This window comes from Macaca nemestrina, chromosome 5 (assembly GCF_043159975.1).
Source record: "Macaca nemestrina isolate mMacNem1 chromosome 5, mMacNem.hap1, whole genome shotgun sequence".
Taxonomy (NCBI): domain Eukaryota; kingdom Metazoa; phylum Chordata; class Mammalia; order Primates; family Cercopithecidae; genus Macaca; species Macaca nemestrina.
Window position 1 is genome coordinate 13,947,467 of NC_092129.1, and position 19,185 is coordinate 13,966,651.

Consider the following 19,185-nt stretch of genomic DNA (forward strand, 5'->3'; position numbering starts at 1 on the left):
GGAAACCATCAGGATGCAGGAACATCTGGCTAGGAAAATGCCAGGCAAGCCCCAGAGGAAGAAATCGTTACTCAGGGTAATCAAGTAACCCATAACCTGTATTTTCTCTTCCTTTTGGCATCACTCAAATTGATTCAATTTTAGAAATAGATGATGTAAGAATATTCTTTTGGGATACTATGACAGCATTGGAATTACATCTGCAAAGAGCTTAGAATTTCTAGACACATTGCAATACCTAAAGGGAAACTTAATCAGGGTTTGTGCTATTTTGTAATATGTGTAGACTGTAATTAAAGATAATTCACATTCATATTGTTACAAAATGCTGCCCAAAGAAAGTTTGACAACTAACTTTTCAGATCCCAGACAGAATTAATTTGAAGTAGGATTGAATTAATTGTCCTGTCTTTGCCATTGGTATCTGAATCATAGGACGCAGTGATGGCATCCAACATTCCAGGGTATTTAATTTCAGCTCTTAGCTTTTATCTTTACTGGTTATCCTACATACTAATGCACCATTTGGTCCATATTAATTTATAATAGCATGAACTATTTCTAGCTGCTAAGAATTTAATTGGACTGAGACACTTAGTCAGTAGTGTCTACACTGACACTTTAACCACATGGCATCTTTCTTTCAATTGAGCTGGTAAATGTATAGTCATCTATTGTGAAATGATTTCCCAACTGTTGCTATGGAAGTTCTTGATCATCTTTCTCTTGTTTAGTACCCATCAGATATGTGATAATTATTGAACTCAAATTTCAGCACATGAAAGTATCTTATCTTTGAATTTTTAATTCTGAAATACAATAGTTAAAAATTTAAAGCAACAATAATGCCAGTAGTGAAAAGTAGCATTAACAAAGTTAAAAAAATCAGCTGAATAATGAAAATTACCTTCATTGATTTAAGTTAGTAATTAACATAATTAAAGAATATCTTGGAAACATTTCACAATGATGGAAATAGCAAGTCAAACTGAGTTTGTTGTTAAACCCCAGGGATTTGTTTTTAGAGAAGGAGAAATATATACCTTGCCTTTAAATTGTGGGTTTGAAGACATTTTAGCATAGATTTCTTGTTAACTAAACTTTTTATTTTATTTCTAAGATTAGTCTTTAAAACTGAATTTAAAAAATAAAAACAAAAGCTCCTGTTGACTTAGAAGTAACAAGTATGAACTCAGGCTTCGTCCCAGGGACTGGTTCAGCATTTCTGTTTCTGAGATGGAGCTGATAATCCAAGGGGCACATTTCTAATTGGAACAGGTTCCTTGGAAGACCTGTCTCTAAACATTCTCACCCTCTTTTCTCCCAGGTCACAAAGTGGGCAGCCAGCCAAAGAGTGGCCAGGACTGGGGATGGGCCCATGCAGGTGTGGACAGATTTGCTGTGCTCTATGACATATGGACTTGGGAAGCAGCTCTTCTGGAAAACAAGCACCAGGTATTCTTGCCTAGGAGACAAAATGTCTGCTAAAAAAACATTCTTACAAAATCCAGTCTTTTTTCTGTTTTTGTTTTTGTAAATAAAACCCAGTTAGACTTTTAGAAAAGTTCTCAATCAGGAGAAGAATTATTTTATTTAAATAATCTTGGCTAGTTATAAGGATGTAATAAATTTTATTTTCTTTACTGAGGTTCATCACAAAAAACAAAATGTGAAAGATACTTCTTTATCTTACAGGTATTATTTGTTAGAGGACTGTATAATTCCTTCTTATAATATGTATGCTTTTAGTGAGAATGAATGATGATTTCATTCATGCTCATTGTGCAGTCATAGGGACAATGCTCACTTTGCTAATTACAGACAAGTTGACCTGATCATGACCTGTAGAAGCATATGCCACATGTGGGTAGGTGAAAGCATTGGACAGGGTGCTGAGTGCAATGTTACGGGGGTGAGTTTAAAGCAATGAAACAGCAGGTTACTAAATCATCACTGTGTCACAAATGGTTCATATCCCAATAATGAATGAAACACTGCAAGTTTACTGTTCTTCATTTGTGCCCTTAGCATGGATTATCAGCCCTTCTAATAATCACCAATTGTTAGGCATTTACTTATGAAATATGAAGTATTTACTCCGCCAGGGACTGTTCCAGGCATTCAGGGACATATAGATAACTAAGTGAAAATGATCTTTATCTTTAAGGAATTTATCATCTACAAAAGATTCAATCTCCAAGCAAAACTTATAACCTAGTTCCTAACAGTTTATAATTGAGTACATTCATGAGTCATGGGGACTCTGCAGAGAGATTTGTCCTGGGGGAGGGGAGCACTGTCCGGTGTAAGAAATGCTAGAAAGCCTTTCCAGAGGAATCGATATTTCATCTTGATACTAAAACGTGAGTAAGATGTTGTCTGGCAGGGAAGAAAAGATTCTTAAGGAGACGAAACAGCATTAGAATGTCTGGGGAATGTAAATGGGAAGGACCAGCTTGGGGGATTTTATTTTGAGAAATAAAATCCTACCTTCTTGGAGGATGGTAGGAAGACTGTTATGGCTGGGATGTAAAGGCATGATGGGTGGCAACAAGCCACACATGTGTTTTGGGTGCAGCCTATAAAGGACCTGCTAATTATATTATTTTAGAGTCCATCTTATAAACAAAGAAGAGCCATTAGTGAGTTTCCATAGAGAGAAATATGATCATAGCTGTGTTTTTAACAGCTACCTTGGGCGTATGTGAGAGAATGGATTGGAATAGAGCGCCCCTGAGAGAAGAAGTGCAGTTATTGCAACAGTGACCTGAAAAATTAGGAGGAAGCATACAATGACAATAGAAGAATAGAAAGGCAGAGAGGCGGTGAGACTTGGAAGGAGGAACAGACCTGAGAATACTTTGTAGAAGTGGAAATGGCAGGATTGGAAGACTGGATCTGGAAGTTGGGGCAAGAAAGTAAAGAAGGAATTAAAACAAATTCCTGAGGGTTAGGGAGGAGGCTATTAACTGAAACTGAACCCAGGAGGAGGAAGAGTGTCTTTAGAGGGGAAAATGACATAGGCCGTAGGAAAACAAGGCATTTGAGGGGGTTTGCTGAAACTCAAGTGTGAATGTTTTGTGGGCAGCAATAGGTCTGAAGCTCAGGAACAGGTATGAGCTGAGGTATGAATATGGAGGTTGAACCACAGTGATGAATCAAAACAACTGGGAGAAACTAGAGATATCTGAAATGCAGCCCTAAGTAATACACCTACATTTTTTTTTTTCTTTTTGAGATAGAATCTCTCTCTGTCACCCAGGCTGGAGTGCAGTGGCACGATCTCAGCTCACTGAACCTCAGCCTCCCAGGTTCGGGCGATTCTCATGCCTCAGCCTCCTGAGTAACTGGGATTACAGGTGCACACCACCATGCCCAGCTAATGTTTTGTATTTTTAGTAGAGACAGGGTTTCGCCATTTTGGCCAGGCTGGTCTCAAACTCCTGACCTCAAGTGATCCATCTGCCTTGGCCTCCCAAAGTGCTGGGATTACGGGCATGAGCCACCGCGCCCAGCCCCTGAGTAATGTACCTACATTTAAGGGGCAGGTCATGAAACAAGAAGCAGTAAAACTAAATAGACCAGAGAAACAAGGAAGAAATGAGTTTTAATTAGGAGGGGATGGTTACTTGTGGAGTTCCATGAAACGTCAAGAAAGGAACTCCTAAAAACAAAGCAGCTTGGTCAGATGGTCACTGGCAGCATTGCAGGACTCTCAGAAGCATGGTGGGGGTGGAAACCAGGTTATAGTGCACTATGATATGGTCAGAAGATGGGGAAATGGCAATGTTTTCTTTGAATTGTTTTGCTAGTAGAATAGATGGTTCACCATTTCATCTGCTCTCTGGTTGGTCTGTTACTCCTGGAGATGTAGGTCACCCACCCTCTGGCAAACAATTGGCCAGGCTTCAATAGTGCAAGCCTTGGACTTTGAAAAAAATGTTCCTCTTTTCAATGATAACTGGCCCCTACAGCATTAGTCTGGAGTCTTAATCTGCCCATTGGAACCTTAATCAACGGAGTGAGAGATTTAGATGCACAGTGTAGTAACTGGAATGGCTGTATGAAATATAAATAAGACAGGATCCTTAAACTCAACAAGTTTATGGGTCCAGGCATGTTTTTTTTTTTTTTTTTTTTTTTTTTTTTTTTTTTGAGATGGAGTCTTACTCTGTCACCCAAGCTGGAGTTCAGTGGTGCAATCTCAACTCACTGCAAGCTGTGCTTCCTGGGTTCGCCCCTTTCTCCTGCCTCAGCCTCCCGAGTAGCTGGGACTACAGGAGCCCACCACCACACCTGGCTAAATTTTTTTTTTTTTTACTTTTTAGTAGAGATGGGATTTCACCGTGTTAGCCAGGATGGTCTCGATCTCCTGACCTCATGATCCGCCCGCCTCGGCCTCCCAAAGTGCTGGGATTACAGGGCGTGAGCGACCCCACTCAGCCCAGGCATGAATTTTAAACAGCACCCCCCCACCCCTTTCTGTACTCTCTCTCCCTACCTTCCCTTTCAATGCCTCTGAGCCTCCTTTGGAGGCCCCCGGCAAGACTCAATGGCAATAGAAGAGGAGGAAGGCAGAAAATACTGAAAAACGAACCAAATTCTCCACACTTCAGCCTAGGATTCGTTGTGTGGTAAGGTGTCAGGACAGTCTACTAGTTCCTTCTGTGGTAAATGAAACTATTTTGACTTAAAAACATTTGGTGAAAATATCTCCCTCTTTTCTATCCTGAGAATAAATTCCCTTTAGAAACTGAGCTATCGGTGCGAAAAGTGTAAAATGGCCAAGTCAGAAATTTTGTCAAAAGAGCCTATTTTTAATGGATAAGCCAGATTTCTATCTAAAGTAGTTTATTTCCCCCAGTACTATTTCCTACAGCCAAGTTTCCTCAGCTGTTTTTGATTGTTAAATCTATTGGTATCACTAGGGTTAAGAATTGCTTGAACATATTGGGTTCTTTTAAATCCTTATGACGCTCATAAAATTAGAGCTGGTAGAAACTTAGGTAGATCAAGGGATTCTTAGAAAAGTCAGGTATCAGCTGTAGCAGCTCCTAAGTGACACTGTACCATCTGCTAAGTCTTTCTACAGCTACCGAAGGACAAATGTACTGGATAAAAAGATCATTCCTTAGAAAAGCCAGAAAGAAAATGTCCTGTACTAAGTTGGGTCTAGCAAAGATTTTCTGTTTTGCACTTTCATTTGACCTAAAATACTATTTTAGAAGTTTTTTTAAATCCAAGACAAAAAAATGAAGTAAAAAGAATATAAACACAGTAAGGTTTGAGATTATTTATTTTGTCTATTTTCCCATTTTCTCCAATATTTTGTGCTTACCATCAGCATGCACCACATATTATCTTGCCTGAGAGTTGGCTCTTGACACACACAGGTGACATTTGACAGACTGGGAAGACTTCTTAGACAAATACCAGCCCAGAGTTGAAATGGAAATGGGCCACTTAGCAAACAGATAATAAATAGAACCCATGAGGCAGAAAGATCTTGGCCCCATCCCTGTTGGGAAAGAATTCATAATAAAATTATGCAGTGATCTGAGAGCCTCTTGAGGTTGAGCACAAAGCTCAAAGAAGCTTCATCAATTTAAAAAGAGAGCCACAGTTTCCTTCCCCACAGCTAAGTTTACCAGATAATATAGTGCCATACTTGGGACATACTTATACCAAAAAAGTATTTATTTATTTAAAATTCAAGTTTGACTAAATGTTCTATATTTTTACTTGCTAAATCTGACAGCCCTATCGACAGTGATAAAATGGCAATTTAGCATGAGCCTCTGCAGTCTGGTATCAGGTTGGAATCACCATCTAGAACCCTTCCCCCACCCCCAACTCCCCACAAACTCCCCCTGCTAAATAACCAAACAATTGGACTCTGTGCAAAAACAGGTCAAGGAAGTATAAATACGATAAACCAGCTTCTGGGATTGCCCTGGCCCAGCTAAAAAGGTTCAAGTGAGTCCAGAATGAGTTAGGGAAGTAATTGTTTCTTTCCTAACTTCACCTGGGTCTACTGAGGGACACCTTTCTTACCCCGATCCAGTCATTCTTCCTTCATTTCTGTGTTGTCTTCTGCTATGTAATAATTGAGTGTTATTATAGAGCAGAGGTTGGTGGATGGAACAAGGTAACCGAGATCACCCAGCTGGCATCATTTTCCCTGGGGCTCATTTAAAGGCAAGGGTGGGCCGGGCGCGGTGGCTCAAGCCTGTAATCCCAGCACTTTGGGAGGCCGAGACGGGTGGATCATGAGGTCAGGAGATCGAGACCATCCTGGCTAACACGGTGAAACCCCGTCTCTACTAAAAAAATACAAAAAACTAGCCGGGCGCGGTGGCGGGCGCCTGTAGTCCCAGCTACTCGGGAGGCGGAGGCAGGAGAATGGCGTGAACCCGGGAGGCGGAGCTTGCAGTGAGCTGAGATCCAGCCACTGCACTCCAGCCTGGGCGGCAGAGCGAGACTCCGTCTCAAAAAAAAAAAAAATAAATAAATAAAAATAAATAAATAAATAAATAAATAAAGGCAAGGGTGGTCTCCACCTTCCCTCACTTTGCACTCTTGATGTGTGAGTTTCTGACTTGTGGAGCATCTCTGTGACCTGAGCTTTTAGTTTCCTTTGGTGTCTTCCTTTTCATACTAAGGTTGATCCAAGGTCCCTTATACCCAAAGGACATCCTACAAAACCAGGTGCTAAATAAAGTGCTTCAGGCTCTTCCTCCTTGAGCCTTAGCCTTAGGGTCTCCAAAATAAAGTATCTCTTAGTAAAGCAGTATTTGATTCCTAGTGTGCTATTCATCCTCAAGCGTTCAATTCTTTTGTGTAGAGGAGGAAAAACTTTTTCCTCTGCTTTCTTAGATTCAGTGCCTGGGCTCTGAAAATGAAACTGACAAAAGACAGATTAACAGGAGAAGGGATTTATTGTGCACTGTACACATCAGAGCTACTTATCTTGCCCTAGGGTCCCAGTTGGGAATTCCAACCCAGTGATCTCTGAAGAGCTTTTTCCGATTAGTATCATGACTAATCACACACAAATAGAATTTACACACAGAACAGAAATTCCTTAAGCTCACAGACAAATGTAAAAGCAAAATCAAGAGACATCTCTTTCTGAATTCCCACACTAAGAACGCTCTTCAGCAGTTAGTGTCTGAAAGCTTTTCTGGGTTTTTAGAAAAGACTTGCGAACTCCACTAAAACAGATCTCCACTGGGGTTTTGGACACTTGATGTGTTGGAGAGTTCTGTTTGTAAGGCCCAATCTAGAGGACTTCAGTCTGGGATAAATCACTTTATATATAGGAAGCACATTTACCCTCAGCCTTCCATTCTACTCCTGTATCGTTTTTGCGTAGGTGAAATGTGAACAAACTATTAAAGAGGAGGAGTCAGAGGTGGGGCTGAGACTGTAGAAGTCAGGCGGGCACCTACTTAGCTTTGGTGATGGAATAAAATGGAAGAAGGAGAATGAGTCCTTGGAGAAAGGTGTTGGAGATAAACACATTAAGTGTCTTAATGTGTTGTCTGATTGGAGCTAATAATTATTATATAATTACCTCACCCCCTTTTTATTTGTGGATACCAGAGGAAGAGGGGATGGAAGCAGGAACTCAAACTCAAGCCTAGTTCTTCTGGCTCCAAAGTCTGTTCTTTCCCTTTCCCTGTCTAACTCTGTCTGTAGGTTTACTAGCTGCACGGCACTGTATTGGTACTGCATCCCCACAGTATGGTGGGGCCTCCCATCTCTTTGCTGGGCCCCAAGGCTGCCTCTGCTGATCCCTGACTACCAACCTTATTTGCAGCTTCTTGACAATTACTCTGAAGCCTACCAGCACACGTTGGACCCTGAGGAGAGGTTTGCCTTAGCACAAGTGATGACGGACATCGTGCACCGGCGCCCGAGGTTTGATCTCAGCCACCCCTATTTCGTTAAGGCCTACCGAGAGGAATGCACCTGCCTGAGGCTTCACCTGCAGTTAGTGAGGGGCATCCTCACCCAGCAGGTGAGTGTAGTTGGGTTTTAAAATACTGCGTGCGAGAAGAGGATGGAAAACACAGGCCAGAAATGAAAATAGTGTTTTCCTTCCATTGCAGATCTGAAATCTGTGTTTTCTAGGCCGGCATGTACAGCTGACTTATTTGTAAGCTCATTTGCGTTGTTGAAATCCCAGTGTAACTATGGTCTTAAAGAGAGATTTCCACCCCTAATTAGAGTTAATGGTCCACAAGGAATTGATGACCTTAGTTTTCATTAGATTGCAAAGTTTATTTGTAGTGAAAGAAGAACTAATGATACATCTTTTTGACATTAATGTATAAAATTTTGTTTATTTTTTTTAAAGTGTGATTATTTTTAGGACACTGAAAGAAACCATCATATTGTATGTCCTCTAGGGAAACGCTAATGGCTTGAAGCAAGCAAGAGACAAAGAATTGTTGCCACCTGGTTGAAATTTTTTCCATGTAGTCAATTATTTAACAGAAAGATTTCTCTTTTGCTTCTTAAACTTGTCTGAAGTCAGTTGCCTTTGCTTCCCTTGGCTATCTGGCTCAGACTGAGAAACCAGCCCATTGCAAAAGAGTCTTCAAAACAATGTCAGCGTGAAAATTAGTCAAATGATGAAGAGACACAAAGGGACGAAATCCTTCTCATGTCAAGGCTTATAACTCATGGCTGTGGGAAAGTTTAACTTTTCTAATTTTAATGTTTACGCTGCATTTTTAGATAGAACGTCAGCGGGAGTATGTCCAGAGGATTTGGCGAGAGGATCATCTGGACAATAGCAATACATTTGGACTTCCCCTTAATATAGTTTGCAAACAACTTATTTCCATCAACAATAGCTGGTAAGTTGATGTTGTCTTTATACATTTTATGTGTGATCTTCTAGATTATTAAGGATAGAGTGTTCAATCTCAGTACTACTCTATAAAGCACTTCTCAAGTGCTTGGGGGAGATGAAAGAAGTAGGTACCAAGGCCACAAAGGAGGGATTCCCTTGTATATTGAGTATCTTTTTGTTTTGTGAATAATAAAGAATAGGAGGCTAGAATTTAAACATATGCCACTGGGTACAGAATCATCATTCTCTTGAAAAGGCCTGGGGAAAAAGCAGTTGCTCTTGAGATGCTGTCAGGATTTAACCAGATGCACCACACGAGCCTACATGTATAAAGCTTGAAGGTGCTTAAAAGCTTCTTAAAAAGGAATTTAAGTGTCACTAAAGAGGTTTCTGCAGATTTGCCTTGGAGGGTCACAACAGAGTTAAATTTAAGGAACAGAGTTAAATTTCCTGTGACCACTCAGAGAGGGTACACACTTTGTCACCCCCTAGATAGGCAGCATAACCATCTCCCTCTTCCCTTTTAACCTTTGAGGGTAGAGGAAACTGGGAAGCAGGTGACAAGCCGCAGGTTGATCTGCATGGCTCTAGATCACAATCTCTCAATTGCCTCCAAATGGGTGGAGAAAATTTCAACATCCAACAAATATTTGTTTGGCACACAGATGTGAACAACACAGGCATGGTTCTATGTTCCCGTGAGGTATACAGTCCAGCAGTAAAGGCAGACTTTATGTAAGAAATTGCCATAATGGGTTATGGTATTATCTTGGGGACAGGCAGGGCATCATGGGAGCAAATATCTGAGATTCTCATTTTTTGAGAAAGAGCCCCAGGCTCAAAACTCTGCATTTTCTCCATAGATCTTCCACAGGACTGATTTCTTCTCTGTAATAAACTTGAGACACCAGCTGTGTGTGTGCAGCTTGCTATGGCAAACATTTACTGTTCCGGAAATGGTTTCTGGCAGAGTAGGCTAGGGTTATATGGATACTAAAACCTGCCAGAATAGTCTCGAAAGCAAGTATTATTTGCTTGGTGAGATTCCTTTCCAGACTTTAGGCTGTTTTTATTTTGCAGATTCAGGACTAAGAAAGATACCATTTGCATCAATGTAAAGGGAGTTACAATGTTCTTCAGTTCTGTGTAGGTATAGAAGGACTCTCCACTTGTGCTGAACCCTTTATATCTAAAGAAATAACCCACAGATGAACTTTTTTTTTTTTTTTTTTTTTTGCTTCTGGCCTCATTCATTTATGAATGATTACAGTCCATTTGAATGATTCCAGCAGTTATGTACAGAATTTAAAAATTGTCTGTTAACATTTTGGGAAAGAAGGGATAAAGATTCAGATGAAATATAGAAACTAATAACCATGGAAATTATTTGTTTTTTATGTAGTCACTTTTGAACTATTTTGTTATATATTTGAGTAAATATTGATTACTGAAATGTTGACAGTTTTGCTGTATAGTCCTTTTTTTTTTTTTTTGAGACAGAGTCTTGCTCTGTCGCACAGGCTGGAGTGCAGTGGCACGATCTCAGCTCACTGCAAGCTCCGCCTCCCGGGTTCACGCCATTCTCCTGCCTCAGCCTCCCGAGTAGCTGGGACTACAGTACAGGTGACTGCCATCATGCCTGGCTAATTTCTTTTGTAATTTTAGTAGAGACGGGGTTTCACTGTGTTAGCCATGATGGTCTTGATCTCCTGACGTCGTGATCCACCTGCCTCGGCTTCCTAAAGTGCTGGGATTACAGGCGTGAGCCACTGTGCGCGGCCTGTATAGTCTTATTCTTATTGAGCTTCTAGAATACACATCTGTGTCTTTCCGTTTTTAAAGGTTCACATTAAAGCAAAGAACATGTCATGCAACCCAGCAGTTTCTCAGACTCTGAGGTCCCTCTGAGCTCTCAGTTTTTCATAATGCACTGGACATACAGGAGCTGTTTTATTGGTCCTTAAAAATATAAAATTGAAATATCTTTTGAATTTTAAGTTTGTTGTGTAAAATTGTCATTTGTTGTTCTTTTCTTCAAGCCCGGCTTCAAAAAGTATTTATCTGCTGGAGTTCCACCCTTCCCTCAGCCTGGTAGCGCTTATCCCCAAAGCCCTAGAGCATCTCTTCCAAGAGGCCTGCCATGCCTACAGACCCACATCAGCCAGTGGCCTCGCCTCCCTGGAGCGACATGTCCTGCAGCTGGCCCTGGGCCTGTGGCTCACCCCAGCCACGCCTGAGGCCTGCTACAGTGCACAGCTCCAGAAAGATGTAAGTTCTTTTTGAAGGGGATAGTTGGGTCCTTGGCAGGGAGAATTTTTTTTTTCCAGATGTTACTGTTTAGCTTTGTTTTTCTGTTTGGCTCTATTCCCCCATTATTTGGCTAGAGACAGAGCTCAGTCATAAGCCTTGCCAATAGTTTTATGTGATTTTTTGGGGGATGGGGTCAAAGTTTCTCATTTGTAAAGATACTGCTACAATTAAAATTTAAAAGGTGATATATGTGGGTATGTGGGAAATGTTTTCTGGTTTATTATTTATATTTTAACAAATACATTTTAATTAAAAATGTTATATTTTCTTTCCACTAAGACACTTCCTAAATGTGTTCTTTTTGTCAAGATCCGGCAGAAGACAGAAAGCGTTGATCAGAATTCAAGTTCAGTCCTGCCATTCACTTGCTGTGTGACTCTGAGCATGTCTCTTAGCCTCTCTGACCTCACTTTACTGTTTCTGTAAAATTATGTTTGTGTACTTGGTAGGGGAGGTAGGCGGAGGTGAGCTTGATGACTCTGAAGCCCCTCTCAGCTCTACTGCTCCATGGTTCAAATTGTGGGTTAATGATTTACATGCTGTTTGTAGTTGGATTTTAATCCTTTTCTTTTTCTGTTAAGGCTGTCAAGGTTACCCCTGGGTTTCCAATTTGACCTCATTCTGTGTGCATACTTGCTATATGACAAAGAAACTTTCATAGGCCCCCCACTGCCCAAACTGTCTGCTCCATAGGTCTGCCTTGGCCTCCTATCCCCTCTTGACTAAAGTAAAAATTGATTTTATTTTGCAGTGACCAAAATAACATAAAATCACAGAGAATTCTAGCAAAAGCAGAAAGAACAAAATTGAATTTAAACATTACCAATCTAATGCATTCATATCATTATTTTTCTGAATTTAAGTATTGTTAATATGTGTGTTGTACATAGCCATAATCATAGTTTTTGTCCATTGTTATTTCCTCCTCTTCTCAGTTAACATTATACTACATATTTTTCCATAATGCTAACTCGTCTTAGACTTACCTTTATGACCACATATAATTCCCATATCTGATGAATAAAAACTTCTCTAATCATTTCTCTATTGATGGACATTCAAGTGGTTTCCAATTTTCATTATCATGAAAAATGCTATAAGATATATATTTTTACATAAAGATTTTTCCATATTTTGAATTGATTCCTTTTGATAGGTTCTTGGAAACAGAATTACTAAAATAAAATTTAAATATTTGGATACATATTAGCAGATCGCTTTCCAAAGAGTTGTGCCAATTTATAATGACACTCATGTATTTTAAGAGTACCAGTTCTGCTATACTGTGTAGTATTAGGCAAAAGCATATGATGTATGTGCGAATATACACATATACATGAAAAGTGGTATTATGCTGTTAATTTGCATTTTCTTGCTATTTATTGAGCTTAGTCTTTCAAATGTTTTGTTACTAATTATATTTTTTGTGAATTTTGTTCTTTCCCTTTATGTGTCTGTTGGAATCCTAACATTAGTCCTATCTACTTACATGAGCTTCTCTTAAATAAGAATTTTAATCTTCTTTTTGTCTATAATTTTATGCAAATATTTCCCCATTCATCCCCCCCTGCACCTTTTGTTTTGTTTTGTTTTGTTTTGAGGTAGGGACTCACTCTGTTGCCCAGGATGTAGTACAGTGCCACAATCACAGCTCACTGCAACCTCAGTCTCCCCAGCTCAAGCCATCCTCCTACCTCAGCCTCCCGAGTAGCTGGGACTCTAGGTGCACACCATCATGCCCAGCTAAATTTTTGTATTTTTATTAGAAAGGAGGTTTCACCATGTTGTCCAGGCAGGTCTCCAACTCCTGGGCTCAAGCGATCCCCCGACTTTGGCCTCCCAAATTGTTAAGATTATAGGCACAAGCCACTGTGCCCAGCCTCTCCATTTGTCTTTCCATTTTTTTTTTTAACATAAACTTGTTTTCATGTAGTCAAATCTATTAATCATTTTCTTTATTATTTCTTCTGTCCTAAATTCAGAAAAAATCTTACTCCAGATCTTTCATATTTGTCTTATTCTAATTTTTAAGTGGTTGGTTTTATTTTTAAAATATTTAACTCTGGCTGGGTGCAGTGACTCGCGAGTATAATTCCAGCACTTCGGGAGGCTAAGGTGGGCAGGTCACTTGAGGCCAGGAGTTCAAGACCAGCCTGGCCAACATGGTGAAACCCCATCTCTACCAAAAATACAAAATTAGCTGGGCATGGTGGCAGGCACCTATAATTCCAGCTACTTGGGTGGCTGAGGCAGGAGAATCACTTGAATCTGGGACGTGGAAGTTGCAGTGAGCCGAGATTGTGCCACTGCGCTCCAGCCTGGGTGACAGAGCAAGACTCCATCTCAAAATAAATGAATAAATAAAAATAAACAAAATAATAAAAATATTTAACTCTTTTAATATTTCACCAGAGAGAGAGAAAAGAGAGAGTGTATGTGTGTGCATGCATCTGTGTGGTATGTGAGGTATGAGTCAAAACCGAATTTTTCCTCAAATTACCAGCCATTTATTCTACTACCATTAATTGAAGATTCCTTTTACATTGCCTTATGATACCACATTTAAAAGATGTATTTGAGGCCGGGCATGGTGGCTCATGCCTGTAATCCCAGCACTTTGGGAGGCTGAGGCAGGCGGATCATGAGGTCAGGAGATTGAGACCATCCTGGCTAACACAGTGAAACCCCGTCTCTACTAAAAATACAAAAAGAGATTAGCCAGGCATGGTGGCGGGTGCCTGTAGTCCCAGCTACTCAGGAGGCTGAGGCAGGAGAATGGCGTGAACCCAGGAGGCAGAGCTTGCAGTGAGCCGAGATCGTGCCACTGCACTCCAGCCTGGGTGACAGAGCGAGACTCCATCTCAAAAAAAAAAAAAAGATGTATTTGAAATTATTTTATAAATTATAGTGAATATCTGGGATACCTGTCATCTCCCATTGCTGCCACACAGTTTTATTATTTTTGAAATCTGTCCAAATTTATACCTATAAGTATTCAGATTAATATTTTATATTAGGTCAGAAAATGCCCTCAGAAGGCATGCAGGAATTTATTTAATAGGTCTCTTTGTTACCACTTTGGAAAACTTTAAGGGCCTAGAAATTGCATCCTTGAGTAGCCCAGTCTTTTGGTAGATAAGTGGATAGACAAAGGAGCTTATGTATCCTGGGGAGCCAAACCAGAGAGGCAGGGGGTCTCCAGACTGGGTGGTTGCTGGGAGTGGTATATTCGAAGACAGCAAAGATGTTACAGCAGAGGTACCCACCAAGGCAGCAGGGTGTTAAAGGACAGTGTGGTTACTTCACAAATCACCCAGGGCCAGCTCTGAGTGAGGGAATGCTGGAAAGGCAGTTTGGTGTACTGTAAAAAAGCTGAACTTGGAATCAGGAAGCCCAAGTTTACTCTTGGTACTGCTGTGTGACCTTGGAAAGTTTCATGTTGCTTCAGATCCCTCACTGACAAAGGGGAATAATGATACCTGTGACTCCTATTTCATGGGGATCTTGTGAAAATAAAAACGAGTTAATATATGTAAAAATACTTTGAAATTTTGAAACTGTAATTAGAGAGGTATACGCAAAAAAAAAAAAAAAAATTGTTGGTGGGGCACGCTGGCTCATGCCTGTAATCCCAGCACTTTGGGAGGCCAAGGCAGGTGGATCACAAGGTCATGAGATCGAGACCATCCTGGCTAACATGGTGAAACCCCATGTCTACTAAAAATACAAAAAATTAGCCGGATGTGGTGGCACACGCCTGTAGTCCCAGCTACTCAGGAGGCTGAGGCAGGAGAATTGCTTAAACTCGGGAGGTGGAGGTTGCAGTGAGCCAAGACCGCTCCATTGCACTCCAGCCTGGGTGACCGAGCAAGACTCCATCTCAAAAAAAAAAATTGATATTGGCCACTAAAATACTTTCAAAAATCAGGGACTTCTATTTCCATTTAGTTTGTCTTTGGCATAGACAAGTATCCCCACAGTGAATATCTAGAGATTTGTTTATTTAGACTCATAACATTTATAATAATGATAACAGCAGATACTTTTCCATATGTTAATCCATTTAACCCTCTCAAGAACCCTATTAGGAAGTTAGTATCTATTTGCATGCAGTAAGGACTGTTATTATCCTTATCACCACTTTATAGATGAGAAAATTGAGACACAGCAAAATTGAGTACATTGCCAAAATCTCACAGCTTCTCAATGGCAAAGTTAGGACTTGAGCCTAGGAAATCTGGATCCAGAGTTTGTGCCACTGACAGACAGTGTATTTTTTTAATGTGAAAATTCTTCTATGTTTTAAAGGATATTTTGTTTTCTTTCAGCTGTTTTCAGCTAAAGTTATGGGAGATCCCTTTCTTGTGGGGGAGATAGGCCTGCTGGCATTCAAGTCTGCAGCAGACGAAGGACGGAAACAAGGCCAAGACTCTCATGTGCTACTCTTGGAGATGTTTTCCAAACTTCTGGAACTCTTGACCCTCCGCCACCGGCTGATAGAAATGAGCCTGGAGAGTGCACACTTAGCTCGGTCAGTGGAGGTCAGAGGCCCAGGTGGAATATATGGTTTGCAGCAAAACATGGGGGAAAACAGGCCATGAGACTCCCTGCTACAAGCCTACCCCCTCTCTGCTCCCAGAGCAGCCAGACAGTTTTCTAAATGGCTAACATGATCACCTTGCTCCCTATCGGGGGAAACCCACCCCCAATATTCAACGTGGGTCCTTTTCTATTTTCCTTAAGTGTCGGCTGGTCTGAGAAATAAAGGGAAAGAGTACAAAAAAGAGAAATTTTAAAGCTGGGTGTCCGGGGGAGACATCACATGTCGGCAGGTTCCGTGATGTCCCCCAAGCCGCAAAACCAGCAAGTTTTTATTAGTGATTTTCAAAAAGGGAGGGAGTGCACGAATAGGGTGTGGGTCACAGAGATCACATGCTTCACCAGGTAATAAAAGATCACAAGGCAAATGGAGGCAGAGCGAGATCACAGGACCAGGGCAAAATTAAAATTGCTAATGAAGTTTTAGGCACACTTTGTCATTGATAACATTTAATCAGGAGACAGGGTTTGAGAGCAGACAACCAACCTGACCAAAATTTATTAGGCGGGAATTTCCTCATCCTAATAAGCCTGGGAGCACTACAGGAGACCGGGGTTTATTTCATCCCTTATCTACAACTGTAAAAGACAGACGTTCCCAAAGCGGCCATTTCAGAGGCCTCCCCTTAGGAATGCATTCTCTTTCTCAGGGATGTTCCTTGCTAAGAAAAAGAATTCCACAATATTTCTCCTATTTGCTTTTGAAAGAACAGAAATACGGCTCTGTTCCGCCTGGCCCACAGGCAGCCAGACTTTAAGGTTATCTCCATTGCTGTTATCCTGTTCTTTTTTCAAGGTGCCCAGATTTCATATTGTTTAAACAATTTGTGCAGTTAATGCAATTATCACAAGGTCCAGCTTATGAAGATGAAGGGATTAAGAGATTAAAGCAAAGATAGGCATAGGAAATCACAAGAGTATTGGTTGAGGAAGTGATAAGTGTCCACGAAATCTTCACAATTTGTGTTCAGAGATTGCAGTAAAGACAGGCGTAAGAAATTATAAAAGTATTAATTTGGGGAACTTCCATGAAATCTTCACAATTTATGTTCTTCTGCCATGTCTTCAGCCAGTCCCTCCGTTCAGGGTCCCTGACTTCCTGCAACAGCTCCCTTGTTCCTTCTCTCTTCCAAGCCTTCCCAAATGCCTCTCTGATCACTCAACTAGGCTAAGCCCTTCTACTGGCACCTGGGTTTCCCCTCCATTCAGCACATTTCCTTTTAATTCATTGCTTAATATTGGTTTATTGACTTTTCTGCTAGCATAAGCTCCCTAAATGCAAAAGCCCTATCCACATTCTTTACCGTGACATCCCATCACCTGGTATGGGGCCTGAACCACACCAGGCACTCAGGGAATACTGGTTGAATTTGCTCCTGAATGTAATGAAGTTGAATAGAAAGAGCCTAGAGATGAGAGAGATATGAGTCAGTGACAGCATCCAGGTCAGACAGAGGTATGGTGGGCTTAGAGGAGAGAGAAATTAATGAGTTATGTTTTAGGTATGAGGGTGAGATGATGGTAAGACATCAAGTGGACATGTCCTACAAGCAGTAATAATACGGAGCTAAAGGGCTTGTTGTAAATATGTATGAGTGCTGTTATGTTCTGGTCCCCACAAAAGGCCCTGTAGATATAGAGAGTCCAGTCACCTACCACAACCATTATCAAGGGCTTGCTGTGGCCAGGGTCTTTACTGGGGATTTTATGTATATTATTTCATTTAATTCTCAGAATATCCTTATGAGGAGGGTTACAAACATTTTATCAGCAAGGAAGTAGAGGCTCAGAAAAGTTAATTTGCCTAAGAGCATATAACTAGAAAGTAGTGAAGGCAGAATTTAAATTATCAGTCAAGATATTATTAACATCGCTTCATAATTTATGATCCTTGGTGGCAGGAAGCCCATAATGTAAAAATTACCCATGACACATGGTAACAATGATATTCTACTGATATGTACAAAACACTAGGGGAGTACAGAAAAGAGAGTATTTCATTCTTCCTAAGTGGTCAGGGAAGCTTCATGGAAGAGGGGCTGCTACGGGTTGAATTATGTCCCTCCAAAAGTCATATGTTCAAGGCCTAATCCCCAGTACCTCCGAATGTGGCCTTAGCTGGAGATAGGTCTTTACAGAGGTAATCGAGTTAAATGGAAGTTATTAGAGTGGGCCTTAATCCAATATGACCAGTGTCCTTATAAGAAGAGGAAGTTCAGACACAGACACAGAGGGAGATCATGTGAAGGCACAGGGAGAACATGGTCATCGACGAGCCGAGGAGAAAGACCAGGACCAGATCCTTCCCTTACGGCCCTCAGGAGGAACCAGTTGTTGATACCTTGATTTCAGACTTCTATCCTCTAGAACTGTGAGACAATAAATTTCTGTTGTTTAGTATTTTGTCTGTTTCCAGGGTACTTTGTTACAGCAGCCCTAGCAAACTAATACAGGTGCCAAGAACTCAGCCTTCAATGCCAACTTCTCAAGATGGAGAGATGCATTAGAAGTGGGATGTTGGGGAACATGCACTATGGCTCACGCCTGAAATCACAGTACTTTGGGAAGCCAGGATAGGAGAATCACCAGAGGCCAGGCGTTTGAGACCAGCATGGGCAACACAGCAAGACCTCATTTCTACAAAAATTTTTTAAATATTAGTTGAGCCTGGTGGTTCATGCCTGTTCCAGCTACTTGGGAGGCTGAGGTGGGAGTATTGCTTGAGCCCAGGAGTTTGAGACTGCAGTGAGCTATGACTGCACCACTGCACTCCAGCCTGGGCAATAAAGCAAGACCTCTGTCTCTAAAAATAAAAGACAAAGAAGGAGGAGGAAAGGAGGAGGAGGAAGAGGAAGAGGAAGAAGAAGAAGGAAGAAGGAAGAAGAAAAGAAGTAGAAAAGAAGAAGGAAGAGAAGAAGGAGAAGGAGGAGGAGAGGAAGGGGGAGGAGGAGGAGAAAGGGGGAGGAGGAGGAGAAAGGGGGAGGAGGAGGAGAAGGGGGGGGAGGAGGAGGAGAGTGTTAAGGAAGGAGGAAAGAATTGTCAACATGTAAGGCTGAGATGCCAGGGGAACATCTAACTGGAGCCATGCTTCGACAGACTTGGGACTGGAGCTCAGAGTTAAGTCAGGACACAGACAAGGGTCACAGATTGTTACATGAAGCAGTAGTCTTAGGGTGTGGAGCTGAACAGACTCCCCCACAAACCCCTAAGGAGGGAATGTGGTAGATGAGAAGAGAACCAGGTTCGGAACCTCAGGAAACACCAACATTTGAAGATAAGCAAGAGGAGAAGCCAGTGAAGACTGAGAGAGAGCGGTCATGAGGCAGGAACATGGAGAAAGATGATCCTCGAGGAGGGGACAGAGAGGCCAACTGTGATGAACTCTGAGAGAAGATGGTGAATGTCGCATTTCA

At 41.2% G+C, this 19,185-nt stretch overlaps 1 protein-coding gene across 1 annotated transcript in view; it reads left to right on the forward strand.

Annotated features, from left to right (window-relative positions):
• Positions 1-19,185, forward strand: part of CCDC162P (coiled-coil domain containing 162) — a 165,154-nt gene that overhangs the window by 55,651 nt on the left and 90,318 nt on the right. The window contains 5 exon segments of the mRNA XM_011758899.3: positions 1,328-1,455; positions 7,823-8,023; positions 8,746-8,867; positions 10,903-11,131; positions 15,502-15,704. Coding sequence (XP_011757201.3) covers positions 1,328-1,455; positions 7,823-8,023; positions 8,746-8,867; positions 10,903-11,131; positions 15,502-15,704 — 883 coding nt within the window.